The following is an 18,275-nucleotide window of genomic DNA, read 5'->3' on the forward strand; positions in this document are numbered from 1 at the left end:
AAATTGATTAATTTTATTTGGAAAGACTGAGCTATGGAGCCAGACCACAGTTTAGTGAATCTCAGGACTGACATTATATAGCTATGTAATCTTTGGCAAGATACTCAGCATCTCAGATTTGTAATATCGTTATCCAAGTGCTTCCTGCTACCTCTGGAGATGAGATTATAGGTTGTTGTTGGATTTTTTTTCCTGTATTTTTCTGAACTTGTACGGCTTGTCAATGTATTATATTTGTAACTAGAAAGAAACACTAAACACATACATAATGTTAAAAACCTCAGTAGGGTAAGGGGAAAAGAAGAGGAGATGCATCTAACAGTCTGTGTTTTCAGAATTAAATGAGATAAGTTTTCTGTAGCACATTCATCTTGGTTAGTCCTCTGTCTTAGCAAGAAAGAAATGTCTTTGTGTCATATTTAAGCTTTAATTCTATTTTTATATAGGTAGATTTTATTTTCATTTCAGTTTTATTGGAAAACTAATTTTTGTTAGTTCTTAAATAATGTTTTATCTAATTTTCTTCATTGAAAAATACTTTGGGATGAGTTCACCTCTAAGATGTCACATTTTCTACTTGTTTTCTTTTCATAGCATAATGCTTAATACATCCAACATTTTTTCACATTCCTTATTTTCTTGTAACTTGTACATTCATGGATAATAACTTTTCTCCTTTCTGGAATTTACTACTACTACTGTTATTTTATTCCTGAGGGGATAACTAATATGCTTAGAAAATAATGAACACCAAATTGTGGCCCTGTATGCTTGAGGAAATCTTTTTTAAAAAAGGAGCAGTGGGTGGGGGTAGTGGGACAGGAAACAACTCTGGGTCTAAAGTTTGGAATAAAGGAAATTAGTGGTTTATTAGGTATGTTCAAAAAGAGGAGTTGAGAGGTTTAAAGGATTTTTAACTCTGAATCTGTAAAGCTGCTTTTCTTTCCTAAGGGTTGTAGTCAGTTTGTCTGTTTACATGGGTTTTGCTTTGTTTGTTTGTTCTTAGGATATTTAGAGTTCTTGTTTTAACCATTCCTTAATTTTACAAGTTAAGGCTTTCTGGAGCATAAAATAAAAATAAGAACGCTATTGATTTTGCCTTTTAAAGAAAATTAGAGATGATTGTTTAAAAACCAGGTCAAATATTTACCATACCACCAGAAGGATCTCCCTAATTTCTCAAACGCAGAAATTGTGTCTTACCCACAACACAATAAGCACATTCTTGTCTGGAGCAATAAGATCAATAAATATTTGTTGAATGAAATGCATAATATTGTAATATCCTTGCGAATGTAATTATTTGTTTATATTGTGAAAAGTTGGGATAATCTTCAGGATATAAAGCTAGAAAATGTTTCTACAAATTTATTTACTTTTTCTCTAGACATGTATTTTAAGAAATTAATTTTAAGTACTTTTTTAAACAAAGAACTTCTTTTGTCCTCAAGTAATTAACATCAAACAATAGAATGCTGTCTGCCAACACTTGCAAATTATGCCCATTAACCTCTTAAGAGAAAATTTTACATCTAAGAGCAATAGTAAGGCACAGTAGACAAAATGAGTGATACACAGCTTAAAGTAAAGCCTTGACTCTCTTCCTAAACTCATCGTTAGGAAGGACCTGGAAATTTTATTTATTGTCCTATATCCTTCTTCCTAATTATAAAATCAGAAGTAGTGATGAATGAGTAAAATAATGTTATCATTTTATCAGATGGTATTGTGACTCAATAAAAATGATCATATTCCCGTAACAAAGCTTTGCTTTACTTACCACCAAGGAATTGCTTTTGTCCCCACTTATAGTGGGTCCTTTTCTGAATATACTATTTGGGCTTGCACTTTCTGAATCACATAAAGCTCACAAAAGAACTTTGTTTTGTCTTTTTCAAAGTAATAATCCAAACTAAATAAAATGTCAAAAACATCCAAGAACCGTCTAGGTTAGTTCTGTTTTTAGAACATAAAAATGGAACTGCCTTCCCTCCATCCAGCATTCTGCAGGTTTCTGTAGAAGCAAATGCAAATTACAAGCCCTTCTCTCTTCTGAGTCAAAACAGCTCTTTCCTTCTAAGTTCACTCATGTCCACCTCCCAAAGCTTCCCTCTGCATCGGGCTCCATCTTTTTCCCAGTTTACTTTTGTTTGCACCTAGATTCTTTGCACCACTGAATGTTTGGAGGGACTCAAAACAGCCTTTCTTCAGAATATACCTACTTCCATACAATATGGAGACATAAGGGGAAAAGAGCTGATGGCTTTTAACAGTTAAATAGCAAATATATATATATATATTTAGAGTTTATCTTACTTCATATAACTAACAAACATTTTTTGTTTTATTTCATTTGATTCTCACAATTACCTTGCACATAGATTGTGCAAATGTTATTATCCTCATTTAATCAATCAAAATCAAGAGCTGGAGTCTGAGCCAAGTCTTAGGGTCCCAAATCCAGGAACCCTTCTGTTATAAGCTACGTAATGTAAATGCCCCATCTAAGCAGTTCACTTCCGTGTTTCCAATAGATGGCTTTTAGGCCCTGGAGTACCTCTAGCTAAAGAAACTGATTTAGGTTTTCTAATTTATTTAATCATCACCACATGGTACTGATTTAATGAGTTGCAATTTCATGTCAAATGATCCCTTAAAATATCAATCATACATAGCCCGAGTATTTTTTGTTTAAACTCAACTTGATCATTGTGTATGGGAACTGAAATCGAATCAGTGGCTACCACATACTCATCTCATGGATAGTTAACTGCATTCACTCATTAAATATATTTGAAAAAACTGACTAATTGTTCACTCTTTGGTCATAATGGTCTAATTGTTTCTTTATTTGTTATAACAGCTAAATGTTATCTTCCTGGTGATCACATTGTGCAAAATGGTGAAGCACTCAAACACTTTGAAACCAGATTCTAGCAGGTTGGAAAACATTAAGTGAGTATTTTGAATTTTAATTTTAGTGCTTGACAAACTAAGTGAAAGATATTCTCCACAGGGAATACGTGAATACCTTCTGTCAACTGTAGAAATTATTCAGAATGATCCAGGTTGAGTCTCGCTGTTACCATGTCACAGATATTGGTCAAAAATGAGATAATTGCTGTCTTGATCTAGAGCCAAGAAATTATTTCCGTGGCTTGGTGGAAATTCCATATCACTGTAGCAATTTCATTTGAATTTAAAATGCAGTGCAAAATGATGTTTCTGTTTGCATGGCTGATATGATTATATTAAGTTTGTTTTGTTAAATGACTTTTTTGATTTAAGGATTCTGAGCAGTTTCTACTTCTAATCCTGTTTTCCTCAGAGAATTTAGTCTATTGCTATGGTTAACTTGGAGATTATCTGTTGTTTTCATGATAATTAAATAGTTGTTTACTTTATTTCAATGTTGAATAAAAACTGCACTATCTCATCAACGGAGAAATGCTATCTAATTAACAAAAAACTGATAGCTCTGGATTCATTAAGTCATCTTACGGAAGCATTTTCAGTTATCTTTTAAATATGAGTTAATTTAAAATTTGGGGAGGTATTATTCAAGTTGGTTATAAGGGGACTGTGAAGAATATTTTTTTTTAATGTAAAAAATGGCAGATCTGTAGTAAGGGTAATTTTTTTAAAAATTAGGTGTTTTAGATAGGTTAGTGCCAGCTTCATTGCATGTTGCATGGTAAGAGAGAGGGCTAATCTTTAGCATCTCTCTCTTTTCTTCCTTTTCCTCTTTCTGTCTTCTCATCTACACCAGTAATTACCGTGTTTGTGATGGCTACTATAATACGGACTTACCTGGGTAAGGTAGAACCCTACATTAACAAATTTATGGCATGATTTATATTTTTTACAAATCCGTCAATATCATGAATTGCCCTTAATTTTTATAATTATTTTGGAATATCTAATTTGCTATAGTATTTTTAAACAATAATATGCCTTTATTTTTTAATTGCTTGCGTCTGCATTTTGACTTTCTTAATTTTGACTAATTTATAAATATATAAATGCTTTCTTATTACTTTCTATTTTAATTCTGTCTAATAATTTTGTTTCTCTTTTCTGCTTATAATGCTTTCTAGCTATGAAGATAATAAGCCATTTATCAAGTAAGATCATTAGTTAGACATGGAATGCACTGACTTTGAATCCTTCTCATTCCGCCCTATTTTCTACAGTTCTTTTCTCCTTAAGCTATTCATGATGAAATCTCTCCAAAATTATTTTATTTTGAAATCGTTCTCATGTTTTTGTCCCATTTCAGCCAGGCTTCTTCATGCTTCAGTTGTAAAACCTTAGGTTCACCTAAGATTAGTTTATTAGAATCTGAAGTTTAGGTGTTAAGTGATTATCTGCCATTTAACCTTTCTGTATGTGTCACATTATTCAGTGTCATGAGTGCACCACAGGAATAAAAATATAGAAGTAAGCTAATTAAGGGCTCCTTAATTTCCTCTACCAAAATGCACATAAAAGACAATAAAGTCATGGGGGATGTTTTACACCTTGTATTTTAATATAGTTTTGATACCTCGTTTATTCTGGAGTAAGAAAAGGTCATACCTGCTGTTGCTGTTTTCACTGGAGGCTGCAGTACTAAATGCTATTGTTCTCTCTTTAATCAGTGAAAGGTTAAAGCCAAAATGCTGTTGAATTTGAATGTGAACATAGGGAAAGTCCACTGCTCCTACTGCCATGTTACTGTTTAAGTGTGATTCGTGGTGTTCTCCCATTGAACCTGTTCATAACATTCACTTTATCTTTTCAGGTCTTGGGTGCTTGGTGCTTTCGCTCTCCTGTGTCTTCTTGGCCTAACCTGGTCATTTGGGTTGCTTTTTATTAATGAGGAGACTATTGTGATGGCATATCTCTTCACCATCTTTAATGCTTTCCAGGGAGTGTTCATTTTCATCTTTCATTGTGCTCTCCAAAAGAAAGTAAGTGGAAATGGAAACACCTAGGGGCTCTGCTTGCTTGTCCTTTGGTTTGAAAATAAGAGATAGGATACAGAAGATTTTACAACTGGCGTATTATTAAATAGCATCATATTTTTAGTCGTAAATTAATTGTAATGCATGACTGGAAATTAAGGCTTCGCATGTAAAATATGTCATTACCAATCATCTTTTGGATCTCAATTTGGGAGTGTTATAAACTCCATACTTAAGATTTCTTCTTTGCTAGGGGGGTCTACAAAAACCCTTTGTGCAAAGGGTATCCAAGATAAAGAATAGGTTAAACAACCTCATTCTTTGCTCTATAAAGGGAATGCAGTGATTGAAAATATTGAGTATAAAGATAAATGACCTTAATTTTAAAAGCACCAGACATACAAAAAATTAATATTAATGTTGTCTTTTGAGTAATTTTGAAAGATCTAAATCCCAATAATTTCATGTGTCACATATTATTATTTTGTTCTGATTTTATGTTAAGTGCAGTCAGCAAAAATGATTCAAAAATTAAAGTTGAAGATGAAAAACTTTAGTCTGTTGCAAGGAGATATAAAGCTTAGCTGCCATTTAAGTTTAAAATTTCCATGCCTTTCACTAGGTATCAACCTCTCCCTGTCTGCATATCTAATGTAGTCTTTTTATTCTGTTATTACTAGTTGGTCACTAAATTGAACAGAGAAATAGAATTGTGAAAGTGAAAACTATTATGTTTTCAGTCCTGACGAGATGATAGTGTTGTTACTTCCATCAGTTTTGAATAAGCTATAATTTTGAGATAATGACAGAGGAATGTGCAATACTGACAGATAATGTACATTCACAGCAATATAGGCATTAGGCAAAACCCACACTGGAGGGTGTTATTTGGATAAAATATCATTTTGATTGCCGTTGTCTTGGTTATACAGCATTTCAGAGTAGTTAATAGCCATTCAATGTACAGAAAGTTTTTGTGAGGTATCATGTGTTATTTAATAATAACACTGAACTTTAATTTTTTAAACCTTATACAGGTATAATCTTGTAATTACTTTGTTCTTTTCTATGTAAATGAACATTTTGTATACATGCATATGATCATGTAGTCATAATTTCTGCCAAATGTTTTTGACATAAAGCGTAAACTTAGCAGAGAAAAGGTGAGGCCGTCATTATTTCCTTGTAGAGTTACGTGGATTCATTGAACAAAGAGATTTGCTGTTTTATATGCTTTTTTTAATTAACAGTTACATTTTAAAAGCATCACGTTGCACGTTTTTTGGACATGTTCTGCTTAATCTTGGAATGTCCTATGGGGTATTGCTAGGATGAATTATTAAGAACATGATATAAAATGGTCTAGTTAAAATCATGATTCTTACTGCTTGAGTGAGCTTATGTAGGCAAAGAAAATACTTTAAAAGTTCAACCCATTGTTATTTGTTCTAATAGATGTAATTAAATAAAGTTGAGGATGAAAATGCACGTGCACGTAGATTTAAAAGGTCATCTAGTGATTTTAATTCTCTGATTTTGCAAGGAATGTGTGTCAGAGTTATGGTCTTTGCAGGCAGATAACTGAACATAAAAGTGTGAGGGGAGAAAAAATTTTTGAGTGTTTTTTGTAACCTAGTGGAAAAAATCATTTCGTATATGACTTCTCCTTCATGTCAGTCTTGTAATTTCAAAATCTCGATGGAAGCCACAAGAAAACAAGTTTATATGCCAATTTAGCTGCACAGAGTCCAGCTCTCTCCCCTTGTCCTCCCAACTCTGTACCACCTCTGCAGGCGGAATCCTAGTATTTAGCAATTGTTTGGACTTCACTTTTTAAAGTTTACTCTAAACTTTCTTTAGGCCTAACAACTTTTCTGTCTATTCATATATTCAAGCTTCAGGGGAAAAGGGAAATTACATGGGTAACTCATTAATGTGAATGGAAATTGCATAAATAGTTCCCTTGTGTGCTAATGAAGTGAATAGGCATCTTAGACTCTCTGCACTAAATGTTAAAGCTAGACACATCAGAAAATGAAGAAAACATCCCATCCTCATTAATGGCATATGTATCAAAGCACTTTTTTCCCTTTATTCTTGCGCCAAAGCACTCTTGTCATTATAAAGAGGTTACCCGCAAAACTATGCAATACAGTAAAAGAAGTTTATGTGTTGACCTACCTAAGAGGACAGGAAGCGTATAAAACTTAAATGACTGAATTATGAGTGGTTAAATGTAATTAAGCAAGAAAGATAGTAATTTTTGGTCCTATTTTCTTAGCACAAAATGTAAAATTCGGGTTGCTAAGTATGTAGATAAAATAAGGCTTTTAAAATACTAGTGTGTTAATAATATTTGCATAACAATAACAGGTGTAGAGCATTTCTACATGTTACATCACATTTTAAAGACCCCACCAGCCAGTCTAGTGGACACATATTTTTCTGATTTCTGTTTCAGCAGTTTCAATTCAACTTGATTTTGTAAGTTCAGTTTATTTTCTCCATGGAACAGTATTAGTGGAACTTAAATTCTTCTCAGTTGTCTCCAGTGCTCATTTCATTAGAGAGCGAGAGGGAGGCAAATCTGTTTCTGTTAATCCCTGGGTCTCGTGGGTATTCAATGCAGGTACGGAAAGAATATGGCAAGTGCTTCCGACACTCCTATTGCTGCGGCAGCCTCCCAACTGAGAGCCCCCACAGCTCAGTGAAGGCGTCAACCACCAGAACCAGCGCCCGGTACTCCTCTGGCACCCAGGTAACAAGGAACTTGACAGCATCCTTAATTAACCTTCTTTAGAGAAACCCTGCTGAGACGTGTTCTATTCACTTGCGCTAAGTGTCTCCTCATTGTGATGATCTAGGTAGCAAATACTTGCTTTTTTAGTATGTTGGTTTTAATTTCTTCTTAAGTATCTCTTCAAGGTCTTTCTTTAGGTGTGAACATCGTTTTTGTGAGAGGTATACTTCTTTAAGAAGTGTATCATAAGCCTTTGGATCTCCTAAGCTCGTACAGCACAGCTCTCTCATAAGGCACACTCAATAAACATTTGATGAATAATCAGTCATCTCCACTTAAAAAAAGGCAATAAAAGAAAATGTTTCAGAGTGGAAGGTCAAATACTTCTTTGTAGAGAAGCAACAGAGCAGTATGGACTTCCTTAGTTTTAGACCAGAATCAACACACATTTTTTTTTTTTAAAGGCCAACAGATAATCCTACACAGATTGTTTAGAGTAAATCTTTGTGTGTCTTTATTGGGGAAACTAACATAACATATGTCTTGCTATTTTATATTAATAGAGTCGTATAAGAAGGATGTGGAATGACACTGTGAGAAAGCAATCTGAATCTTCTTTTATCTCAGGTGACATCAATAGCACTTCAACACTTAATCAAGGTCAGTTACTAGGAAAATTTGAATTTACAATATAAATTTTGTACCTTTTGCCAATTTACAATAATTCTAGAGAAAATGCTGAATTTTTCTCGCAAATGGGTTTATATCACAAGCTCTTAAACCTGTTGAATCAAGTTTTGCCCTTTATTTATCCTTTATTAATGTATATTATTCAATAATGTACTGCAAAAAGTATAATTTTAAATTCCACATTTAACAAACTAAGGCCAGAAAAAGTAAATACTTTGCCACAGATTAAAATGTTTTCCTAGTGAGTACAAATTTATCCTTTCTCACCAGGACATTTATGAAAGTTTTCTTCTTAAAACATTAATATAATTAGAATAACTACTATTCACATTAAATAGTGCCGATCTTGCCGTGAAAATTATTTGAAAAATTCTTTTATATTTCTTTCAGAGTAAAATATAAGTCAAAACATTTATAGTAAATCTGCATAAATAATTAAAATACATGAGAATTTACAAAGTAATTTTTAAATTTGAATTGCTATTTTTAATGTCTACAATTACAGCTTTAGATTTATCATATAATCAGTGTAATTCATACTTTAAGTAAGCTGGCAAATAAGATAATTTAGCAAGATAAGGACATGAGGGCACGTACACACACGTTTTCCTAAATGCAAGCTTAGTAAATTTCAATTTGGTGTAAAAAAGTCGAACATGTTTTATTGTTTATATCCCTGGAAAGGTAATTTATCCAGGTGATTTCAGTTTTGATGTACCAATTTGTAATATATATTTTATCATAATGAAATATTAAAGACATTTTTCATTGTTGACATTGTTCTGATGAGATTCTGGTTTAAAATGAAAAAAGGAGTACGTATGGCATCAAAACCAACTTGAATTTTAAAATATTTTAGTCAAATTGCATTAGCTATGCAAAACATATGTTTGATAAGTATTGAAAGGTTTGTAATTTGTCAATTAGAATGAGTGAAATGTGTGTTTATTCCGTTGCTCTGATGTTTTACCTAATTCTGTTAAGATGACTATCAAAAAGGAAATGAATTATTCAATGATTCATTTTTGAAACCTGGCAAATGAGATTACAGAATGAAAATTCTCGTTACACAGAATTTGTGAATGGTCTAATATTCATTATACGCTGTCTCTTTTTCCCCCCCGGCATGTGTGCTCCCGCATTTACTAAGAGAAGCTTTGTGCCATGTGTCATACTTTTTACCTGTTTGTGAAAGTTGTTTTTCCTCCTGCTTGTATCAGAGTTGGTATTAACGCAGATGTTTTCAGGCGGGATAATCCCACACCTGTAAATTCTGAAAGTTCGAGATTCCCTCTTCTGGGCCTCAGTGGTTAGGTTTTTAATATTAAGCAGTAACATCTTGAAACATAATGTTGATCTCCGTGCATTTAATTGCCATTTTTGTTTAACAGTGATTTTGTATAAATTAGCAAATGTCATCCTCAGCAGGTGTTTACTTGGGGGACTTAGAAAGCACCTGTGAATCACTGAAATTTAACTTCCCTCTCCCCTTTCTCCTTCAAATTAGTAGTTCAAATAGAGTCAGAAAATTTCAGCAGTTTCCGTTCCCAACTTGTCCACTACCCTTGATGAATACAAAAAGTACTTTACTGCAACTGTAACATTAAAATAAGAGAACTGATGTATTTTTTTCTGTTTCTTTGCTTTAGGAATGACTGGCAATTACCTACTAACAAACCCTCTTCTTCGACCCCACGGCACTAACAACCCCTATAACACATTGCTCGCTGAAACAGTTGTATGTAATGCCCCTTCAGCTCCTGTATTTAATTCACCAGGTGTGCTTATACTTACAAATAAGACTGCCTTTCTTTGCTGCTAAACAGAGCTGTGATCTTTGCCCTTTTCCTAGAATACTCAACTTGCCATATATTTATTATTACGTCCTTAATTTCTCAATTAAAAAGAGTTAATGGTGTTGCCCATGCCAGGCTTCTAAAACTGCACTATATTATAGTAAAAATTCAGTCATGATAGTATTTACCAATAATTATCCATGTTTTTGACACAGGTGGCATAAATCTTAATATATTATTACAGGACTGACATCACATGGTCCGAGAGCCCATCTTCAAGATTTATATCATTTAGAGGTATCCTATCTATGTAATGTACTGTTCAGTTGACTCTAAAGCTTGCTGACAGAATTTGCTTCTGGAATGAATTAGCTAATAAAGATAATTTGGATGCCTAGATTTAGAAAACTACACCCAGCCTTATCAATGTAACCAAACTATAGTATAGTGCAGCTTTATGGTAGTTTTTCTTTTTTCTGAAAAAACTTTGAGAATAAAGTTAGTATTAGTCAGTTTATCCCTATAGTTTTTTATTGGGGGGAGGGGGAGAGATTGTCACTAACCCATCCTGTATTACTATGTTTTCTAAAAGCTTATTGTTTTTTAAAAAAGCATATATATTTAATATTAATAGAATTTTCAAGATTTTGATAAAAGTTATCACGTAATTACTGCTAGCGTATAATCTTTATTTGTGATTGATGTTTGCCACTAAATTAAACACAGAACTTTGTTTCCGTTTTTTTTCTTAAAATTCTTTTTTAACGTAACTGCAGCTTCTCTTTTCATTCTCTTGTTTTTCTTACTTTCCTTATGCTTTCCTCTAGCAACCTACAGAGAGACAAATGTGGGAGTAAAACTTAACTTTGCCTATCAAATGTAAATTTTTTCAGCATGATTTTTAAGCGGCACAATTAAAAACATAACTAGCAGTCATGAAGTAGACTCAGCGGGCAAGTGGTTCACAATTTGCAACTAAAATGTTACCGAATTCAAACAGTACATCTCTCTGTACTGTCTTGTCAGTAATAGAGGTCTGTAGCAAACGCTGTCCGTACTTAAGTATACGCAATGCTGAAATAATTTGCTCTTTCAAACTTGAAGTACTGTCAACCAGGACACTGAATAATTGACTTACCTTTTCTGCATTCCCACAGTAATCTTGCTACAGGCTGGGCAAAGTCTTCAAGTGAATTACCTGAACTTGAGCAGAAAAAGTTGCCTCTTCAAAACCAAAGATGTGCTTAAATCTGCAGTATATCATAGAAAACAGCTTTTGGATTATCCAGTATATATTTTTATATTTATTAAGCAACAATCAAAGGAAAGAAAAATGACAAGATCGAACCTCACAGAGGAAACAAGTGCCAGCAAGTGATCCATGTGTCACCTATAACTTAAAACGCCAGATGTTTTCTGGTGGTAAATCTTAGAATAAAGATTGTGGCACATAGATAAATTTATAAAGCTGGAGAATTGTGTCAACCAAGCTCAAGGAGGCCTTACAATGCAAATAACTATTATAAGTTCATTTTGTTCTATGTGGAGCATGAACCAAATTGAGTTGTCCGTCTTTCAAATTTGGAAGTTGGATCAGAGTTTTTAAAATAACATGAGTCGCCAACAAATAGAATCCTCCCATTTTCTCATTTTCTGCTAATGATAATTTGTTGAACGATTATCAGATATTTATTGGTCGTGAAATTGAGTTTTCTAGGATAATCTGCAGCTTTAAGAGCGGAGTAAGCACCAAAAAGGGAAATTTCGTATTTTTTCCAAGAACTAAATTTTTTCCTAAACTCCTCCAAGCCTTGCATACAATGCAGCAGCCTCACAGTGGTCAGTTTCATTTCAATAACATCATTTCATTCTTTTTTTTTTCCAGACCTATCTGTAGACGTGATTTTTTTTTTCTCTAGGATTTTGAAAGTGACTAACGTAACTTCCATGGTGCAGACCATTTCATTTTCTCTCAGACTTTTTTTTCATTTGCCTGAGAAGCACTGTGATGTCTTAGTTTACATGTTTATGTGTCTGTAGAAAATACAACTCTGATTCAAAGAGAGCATGTTACCACATTTTTTTTCCTCCTAAACCTCTTTTCATATCTTCAGCAGACTTATCTGATCTTTCATTCCTCTAGAGATAAAAATATATTAGCTGAGGCTGACACCCTTTTCCCATTCCATAGTTAAATATTTATTCTTGGTTTAATTTCTGTGACCCATACTTAAGAGATCTCTAACATTTCTGCGTTGAACTTCCATGCCCATGGTGTCTGTGGGCCAGTCTCGGATAGTAGACTCTGCTGGTTCATTCGGTGCTGTCACTGTGACTGATGCAGACTGCAGGGCTGCAGGCCAACTCTGACCGTTAGGAGCCTGGGGCCATTGCTATTAGAGTATTAGTCCCCAAAAATAATCATAATAATCAAAATAATAAGAAATATTCAATGCAAAAGTAAAAGGCTGCTATTGCTGGTAATCTAATTTGTTGAACCCTTGCTCTGACTAAGTTGCTGAGAAGCTTAGAACTTCTTCATCATGTTACAATAAATCATTTTACTTTCTTTTATATATCAGCTACTCTTAGGCCAGATAGCCTGAGCAGACAGACATGATGTGAGTTGTCCAAAGTGAGTCACCCCACCTGCTGTCTATCGTGTTGTTGGATGGTGCTTGTGGGCCCCTGGTCCAGTCAGTGTGAGAGATGGCTGTCTTTGTTGAACATGAATTCTTTGTATCTGTCCATTTTTTCATTCTTTTTTTTTACTTCATCTCCAGAAAAAGGAAATGTTAGAATGTCGTTTAACAAGTTGCTTGCCAGTTCTGTGGGTTTATGTGGTACATTTGCCTTCAGTTTTTGTATGTGACTTATTCCTTTTTAATTTAGTGTTGTTTAGGACAAATTCTGTTAATTTTATTTTTATAGACCATAGTCTCGTACTTTAAAATGTAAATGTCACTAATGAATTGCTTTGCATTAACTATGCAAGGACATGGAGTGAAGGCTACTTTGTAAGAGTGTCAGAGATTTGACCAAAAATCAATTAATAACTACCATCTCCCCAAAATTGATCAAGTAATATTCTGTTATGCCATCTTCCCTCCCTGAAAAACAGTATTATTCTTTCACACTTTTTCCTATTATATAAGGGGTTGCAACTGTTTACAGTTGGGAATGCGGGAAAGCCTGGCACTTTTCAAGTGTTAGCTTTCAAATACAACTTTGTCCTGAACGACATTAAAAGTCTTGTACAAAAGAAGTAGACATCCTGTAGGGAGGAACAGAGGCAGTAATGGAAACCCCTCTTTTCTGTTTCAGGACATTCACTGAACAATGCCAGGGATACAAGTGCCATGGATACTCTACCGCTAAATGGTAATTTTAACAACAGCTACTCACTGCGCAAGGGGGACTATAATGACAGCGTGCAAGTCGTGGACTGTGGACTAAGTCTGAATGATACTGCTTTCGAGAAAATGATCATTTCAGAGTTAGTGCACAACAACCTACGGGGCAGCAGCAAGAGCCACAACCTCGAGCTCACACTACCAGTCAAACCTGTGATTGGAGGTAGCAGCAGTGAAGATGATGCAATCGTGGCCGACGCCTCATCTTTAATGCACGGCGACAACCCAGGGCTGGAGCTCCATCACAAAGAACTCGAGGCACCGCTCATCCCTCAGCGGACTCACTCCCTTCTGTACCAACCCCAGAAGAAAGTGAAGCCCGAGGGCACTGACAGCTATGTCTCCCAGCTGACGGCTGAGGCTGAGGACCACCTGCAGTCCCCCAACAGAGACTCTCTTTATACAAGCATGCCCAATCTCAGAGACTCTCCCTATCCGGAGAGCAGCCCCGACATGGAAGAAGACCTCTCTCCCTCCAGGAGGAGTGAGAACGAGGACATTTACTATAAGAGCATGCCAAACCTTGGCGCTGGCCATCAGCTTCAGATGTGCTACCAGATCAGCAGGGGCAATAGCGATGGTTACATAATCCCCATTAACAAAGAAGGATGTATTCCAGAAGGAGATGTTAGAGAAGGACAGATGCAGCTGGTCACAAGTCTTTAATAGTGCAGCTAAGGGGTTCCAAGGGCCACATGCAAGTATTAATAAATAGAGACTCCACCGGCCTCATGCAGCTCCCTCAGCCTCTGCTTGAAGACCTGGCTCCGTTGACCTGTGGTTCTCCAGTGTAAAAAAGATGACTGAACCTTGCCGTTCTGTGAATTTTTATAAAACATACAGAAACTTTGTATATACACAGAGTATACTAAAATGAATTATTTGTTACAGAGAAAAGAGATGCCAACCAGGTATTTTAAGATTCTGCTGCTGTTTAGACAAATTGTGAAACAAGCGAAACAAAACTTTCCAGCCATTTACTGCAGCAGTTTGTGAACTAAATTTGTAAATATGGCTGCACCATTTTTGTAGGCCTGCATTGTATTATATACAAGACGTAGGCTTTAAAATCCTGTGGGACAAACTTACTGTACCTTACTGTTCCTGACAAGACTTGGAAAAGCAGGAGAGCTATTCTGCATCAGTTTGCAGTTCACTGCAAATCTTTTCCATTAAGGCAAAGATTGAAAACATGTTTAAACCACTAGCAATCAAGCCACAGGCCTTATTTCATATGTTTCCTCAACTGTACAATGAACTATTCTCATGAAAAATGGCTAAAGAAATTATATTTTGTTCTATTGCTAGGGTAAAATAAATACATTTGTGTCCAACTGAAATATAATTGTCATTAAAATAATTTTAAAGAGTTTGAAGAAAATATTGTGAAAAGCTCTTGGTTGCACATACGTTATGAAATGTTTTTTCTTACACTTTGTCATGGTAACTTCTGCCCATTTTCACTTACTTTCCACTGTATACAGCGTTCTGCTTTGACAAGTTAGTCTTTATTCTTACATTTAAATTTCTTATTGCCAAAAGAGCGTGTTTTATGGGGAAAAAACTCTTTGAAGCCAGTTATGCCATGCCTTGCACAAATGTGGTGAAATCTAGAAAAGATTGTGTCTCCCCCTGTTGATTCTTGAACAGAGGGCAGAGAGGGCACTCACCGGGCACTTCTCACAAACTTTCTAGTGAACAAAAGGTGCCTATTCTTTTTTAAAAAATAAAATAAAACATAAATATTACTCTTCCATATTCCTTCTGCCTATATTTAGTAATTAATTTATTTTATGATAAAGTTCTAATGAAATGTAAATTGTTTCAGCAAAATTCTGCTTTTCTTTTCATCCCTTTGTGTAAACCTGTTAATAATGAGCCCATCACTAATATCCAGTGTAAAGTTTAACACGGTTTGACAATAAATAAATGTGAATTTTTTCAAGTAGTTAACGTGCACTTCAATGTATGATACATAATTGGCTTTAACACACTGGTCCTTGCCCACCCTCCCCCCTTGGGTGTATTCAGGTCTCTTCATGATATAACCCATGGATATGTGAAAGAACACAATGAAGTTGCCCGATGGTTCTGTGTGCGGAAAAGAATATATTGTATTTGTATTCTATTTGCCCTTTACCGGTGCCCAAAATCTAGCAGATAAGTTTTAACAGGGAAATATAGTGAAGTATTTTTGTTTGTTCTATTTCACCAGAACTAAAACAAATAAAAAGAAAGGAAGAAGAAGGGTTGGAAATTCTATCATCAAATTTGGGCATCATAAAAAAAACTGATTTTTCAGCAGTATTTGAAAGAAATTCTTAAAACATACTTTTACTGTTTGAGGACTATAAGTATTCCTGTAGGCAACGATGAATGACAATATTTGTTAGCATGGAAAGGTTCAAAAATCATATGATTGAATCACAACAAATAGATTTTTCCCGTCGGCATCATAAGCATTTATACCAGATTTCTTCTAAAGCTTAGTGGTTCTCTCAAGCGTGTCCACCCAGTTAGAAATCACTTCATGTGGATGCACTTAGTCATGCTTATTGAATTTAACAAGAGTAATGAGAAAAAAAATTTTAAGTATGTATTTATATATCTAAATGTGGATATTGTAAGGTAGACACTATTGATAAAAATAGCAATATTTAATAATAGGATAACAATGGCAGGGTGTATTCACATATAGTTAATACCTAACAAGTTGGAGATAGATTGACTGTAAGAAATTATATCAAGGGCCAGCCCCGGTGGCCTGGTGGTTAAGTTTGGTACGTTCCGTTGGACTGCACGAGTTTGGTTCCCGGGTGCAGACCTACACCACTTGCCTGTCGGTGGCCATGCTGTGGTGGCAGCTCACATACAAAAAAAGAGGAAGATTGGCAACAGATGTTAGCTCAGGGCGAATCTTCCTCAGCAAAAGAAATTAATTTCAAACAGATTTAACAATCCTGTGAGGAAGGGTATTTGTATTTCTTTGGCTAAAATTCTTCAGGAATTTACAAAATTGTATTTGCTAGCAGGGAACATTCTGTAATCAAAACTTTAATTTTCTACTGTGTTATACTTCTTTCCTTTCAAAGCCTGAAACTATGGTGTTGTGTGATAGGTACTTCCCAGTATACAAGTTAACTAGGGTCAGGCGGGTTCAGTAACGAATTACCCAAAAAAAGAAGCAGCGTTGATTATTCAGTTAGTGCTCCTCCTTTCTCTTGAGGCAGTTCTTAAAACTAGTATGATGCAAACAAGTACATAAATACATAGTCCCTAAGTGGTTAATGGTTTCTTTAGAAAAATTAATTTATTATGAGTGTTTAGATTAGGGAATACAATTTGGAAGCTATCATTCATCTTTTCCACCAAGAGAAGAATCATTTTTAAAATATATGTTTGCCTTAAATTCCATCCAGGATTTCCCCTGGTACAAGTTAATTTCTTAGGTTTAAATTGTTAATCTACTGATGGATGCAGCACTCTATTTAGTAGCCCACTCGTTTCTTTGGATCTGTGTAGACTTCACCTAGGTGTACAATGTCCACCTCCTTGGTGGTTATTCTTTGTGATAGTCACGACTGTGAGCTTTTATAAAGTCATGTTATTGTACCTCCTCCCTGGAATCATTACTCAACTGGTCTATTAATAATAAAGAATGATTGTTTCCTTTATTTTAGATGTGGCTTGATACCAGACTGACCTTTTATTTTATCTTACAATATAGGCTGTTAGTTCGGTTTATCAAAAAAAATAACAGATATCTGTTTATATTCATCTTACAGGCTTTTAAAATTGCATATGTGGAAGAGCATCCATACACATCTATAAATTACTTAAATATGTTGTCACCTGCAACTCATCCACATTCATTTGAGGGTAGTTACGTATGATATTTTAACCAATAAAACAACAGCGACGGTTATTTGACAGAAAATCACCATCACTATCCTCTCCCCAAAAAGCAAAGAAGCATCATGCAGAAATTCATTGCCAAATTTCAAAAGAAAAATTCATGTGCACTTGTAGTGTGTATTCAGGATGCTGCTTTATTTATTTAAATGAGAAAGGATAAAATGTACTTTTCTATCAATTCAACCTTGAACCTCAGGCTTAAAACCAACCTTTAAGAGGTTCTCATGGGATAGAGTGTTTTGTAAAATGTTTTAACTCAGTACAATTTTTATTGCAGTTATAACCTTCTAAGTAGAAAAACTTGAAAGAATGCATACAAGTTGCATATCTGAAATGAAAACAGCTCTTCATATTTTATCGATATGGAATTTTCTTTAAAGACAGTAATCCCTACAGTGTTTTACAAATAAAACTTGGTACCGAGAGTTCACAGGATCCTGTGTTCCAGATATTTCACTTCCCATGAATAGTTGCATTAAATCCCAAACGTCAGTATGAAAAGTTACTGGCATGTTGAACATGGATGAGGATTGCTGCACAGGGTAATAAAATTAGTATGCTTTTTGGTTAAAATGCCGGATTTGAGTGGATTTTGAGCATGTATGGGCAGACTGGAAGCATTAGTGCTAAAGGAATAGTAGTAGAGTGAATAGTAGTGGGTTGGATATTAATTCGTGACAGCCTTAATTATCATTTGAATGGTATGCGATGAGAATTTGCTGTTATGTCGCTCTGAGTCTTTCTCCAAGTGATCATAGAAACACATTCTGTTAGC

General features: G+C 34.8%; 1 protein-coding gene across 13 annotated transcripts in view; it reads left to right on the plus strand.

The window, feature by feature from the left end:
• The window catches only part of ADGRL2 (adhesion G protein-coupled receptor L2), a 269,920-nt gene extending 252,661 nt beyond the window's left edge, over nucleotides 1-17,259 (plus strand). For 6 of the 13 annotated variants that reach the window (XM_046645156.1, XM_046645161.1, XM_046645160.1 and 3 more), the window contains 6 exons: nucleotides 2,864-2,955; nucleotides 4,784-4,952; nucleotides 7,576-7,704; nucleotides 8,250-8,346; nucleotides 10,026-10,154; nucleotides 13,497-17,259. In XM_046645156.1, the coding sequence (XP_046501112.1) occupies nucleotides 2,864-2,955; nucleotides 4,784-4,952; nucleotides 7,576-7,704; nucleotides 8,250-8,346; nucleotides 10,026-10,154; nucleotides 13,497-14,251 (1,371 nt within the window). In that variant the 3' untranslated portion in view covers nucleotides 14,252-17,259. Of the gene's footprint in view, nucleotides 1-2,863; nucleotides 2,956-4,783; nucleotides 4,953-7,575; nucleotides 7,705-8,249; nucleotides 8,347-10,025; nucleotides 10,155-10,387; nucleotides 10,470-13,496 lie in introns of all 13 variants that reach the window. The other 7 variants (XM_046645165.1, XM_046645167.1, XM_046645162.1 and 4 more) reach the window with 5 other exon arrangements.
• The last annotated feature ends 1,016 nt before the right edge of the window (nucleotides 17,260-18,275 follow it).

The sequence above is a fragment of the Equus quagga genome, chromosome 18, assembly GCF_021613505.1.
Source record: "Equus quagga isolate Etosha38 chromosome 18, UCLA_HA_Equagga_1.0, whole genome shotgun sequence".
Classification (NCBI taxonomy): domain Eukaryota; kingdom Metazoa; phylum Chordata; class Mammalia; order Perissodactyla; family Equidae; genus Equus; species Equus quagga.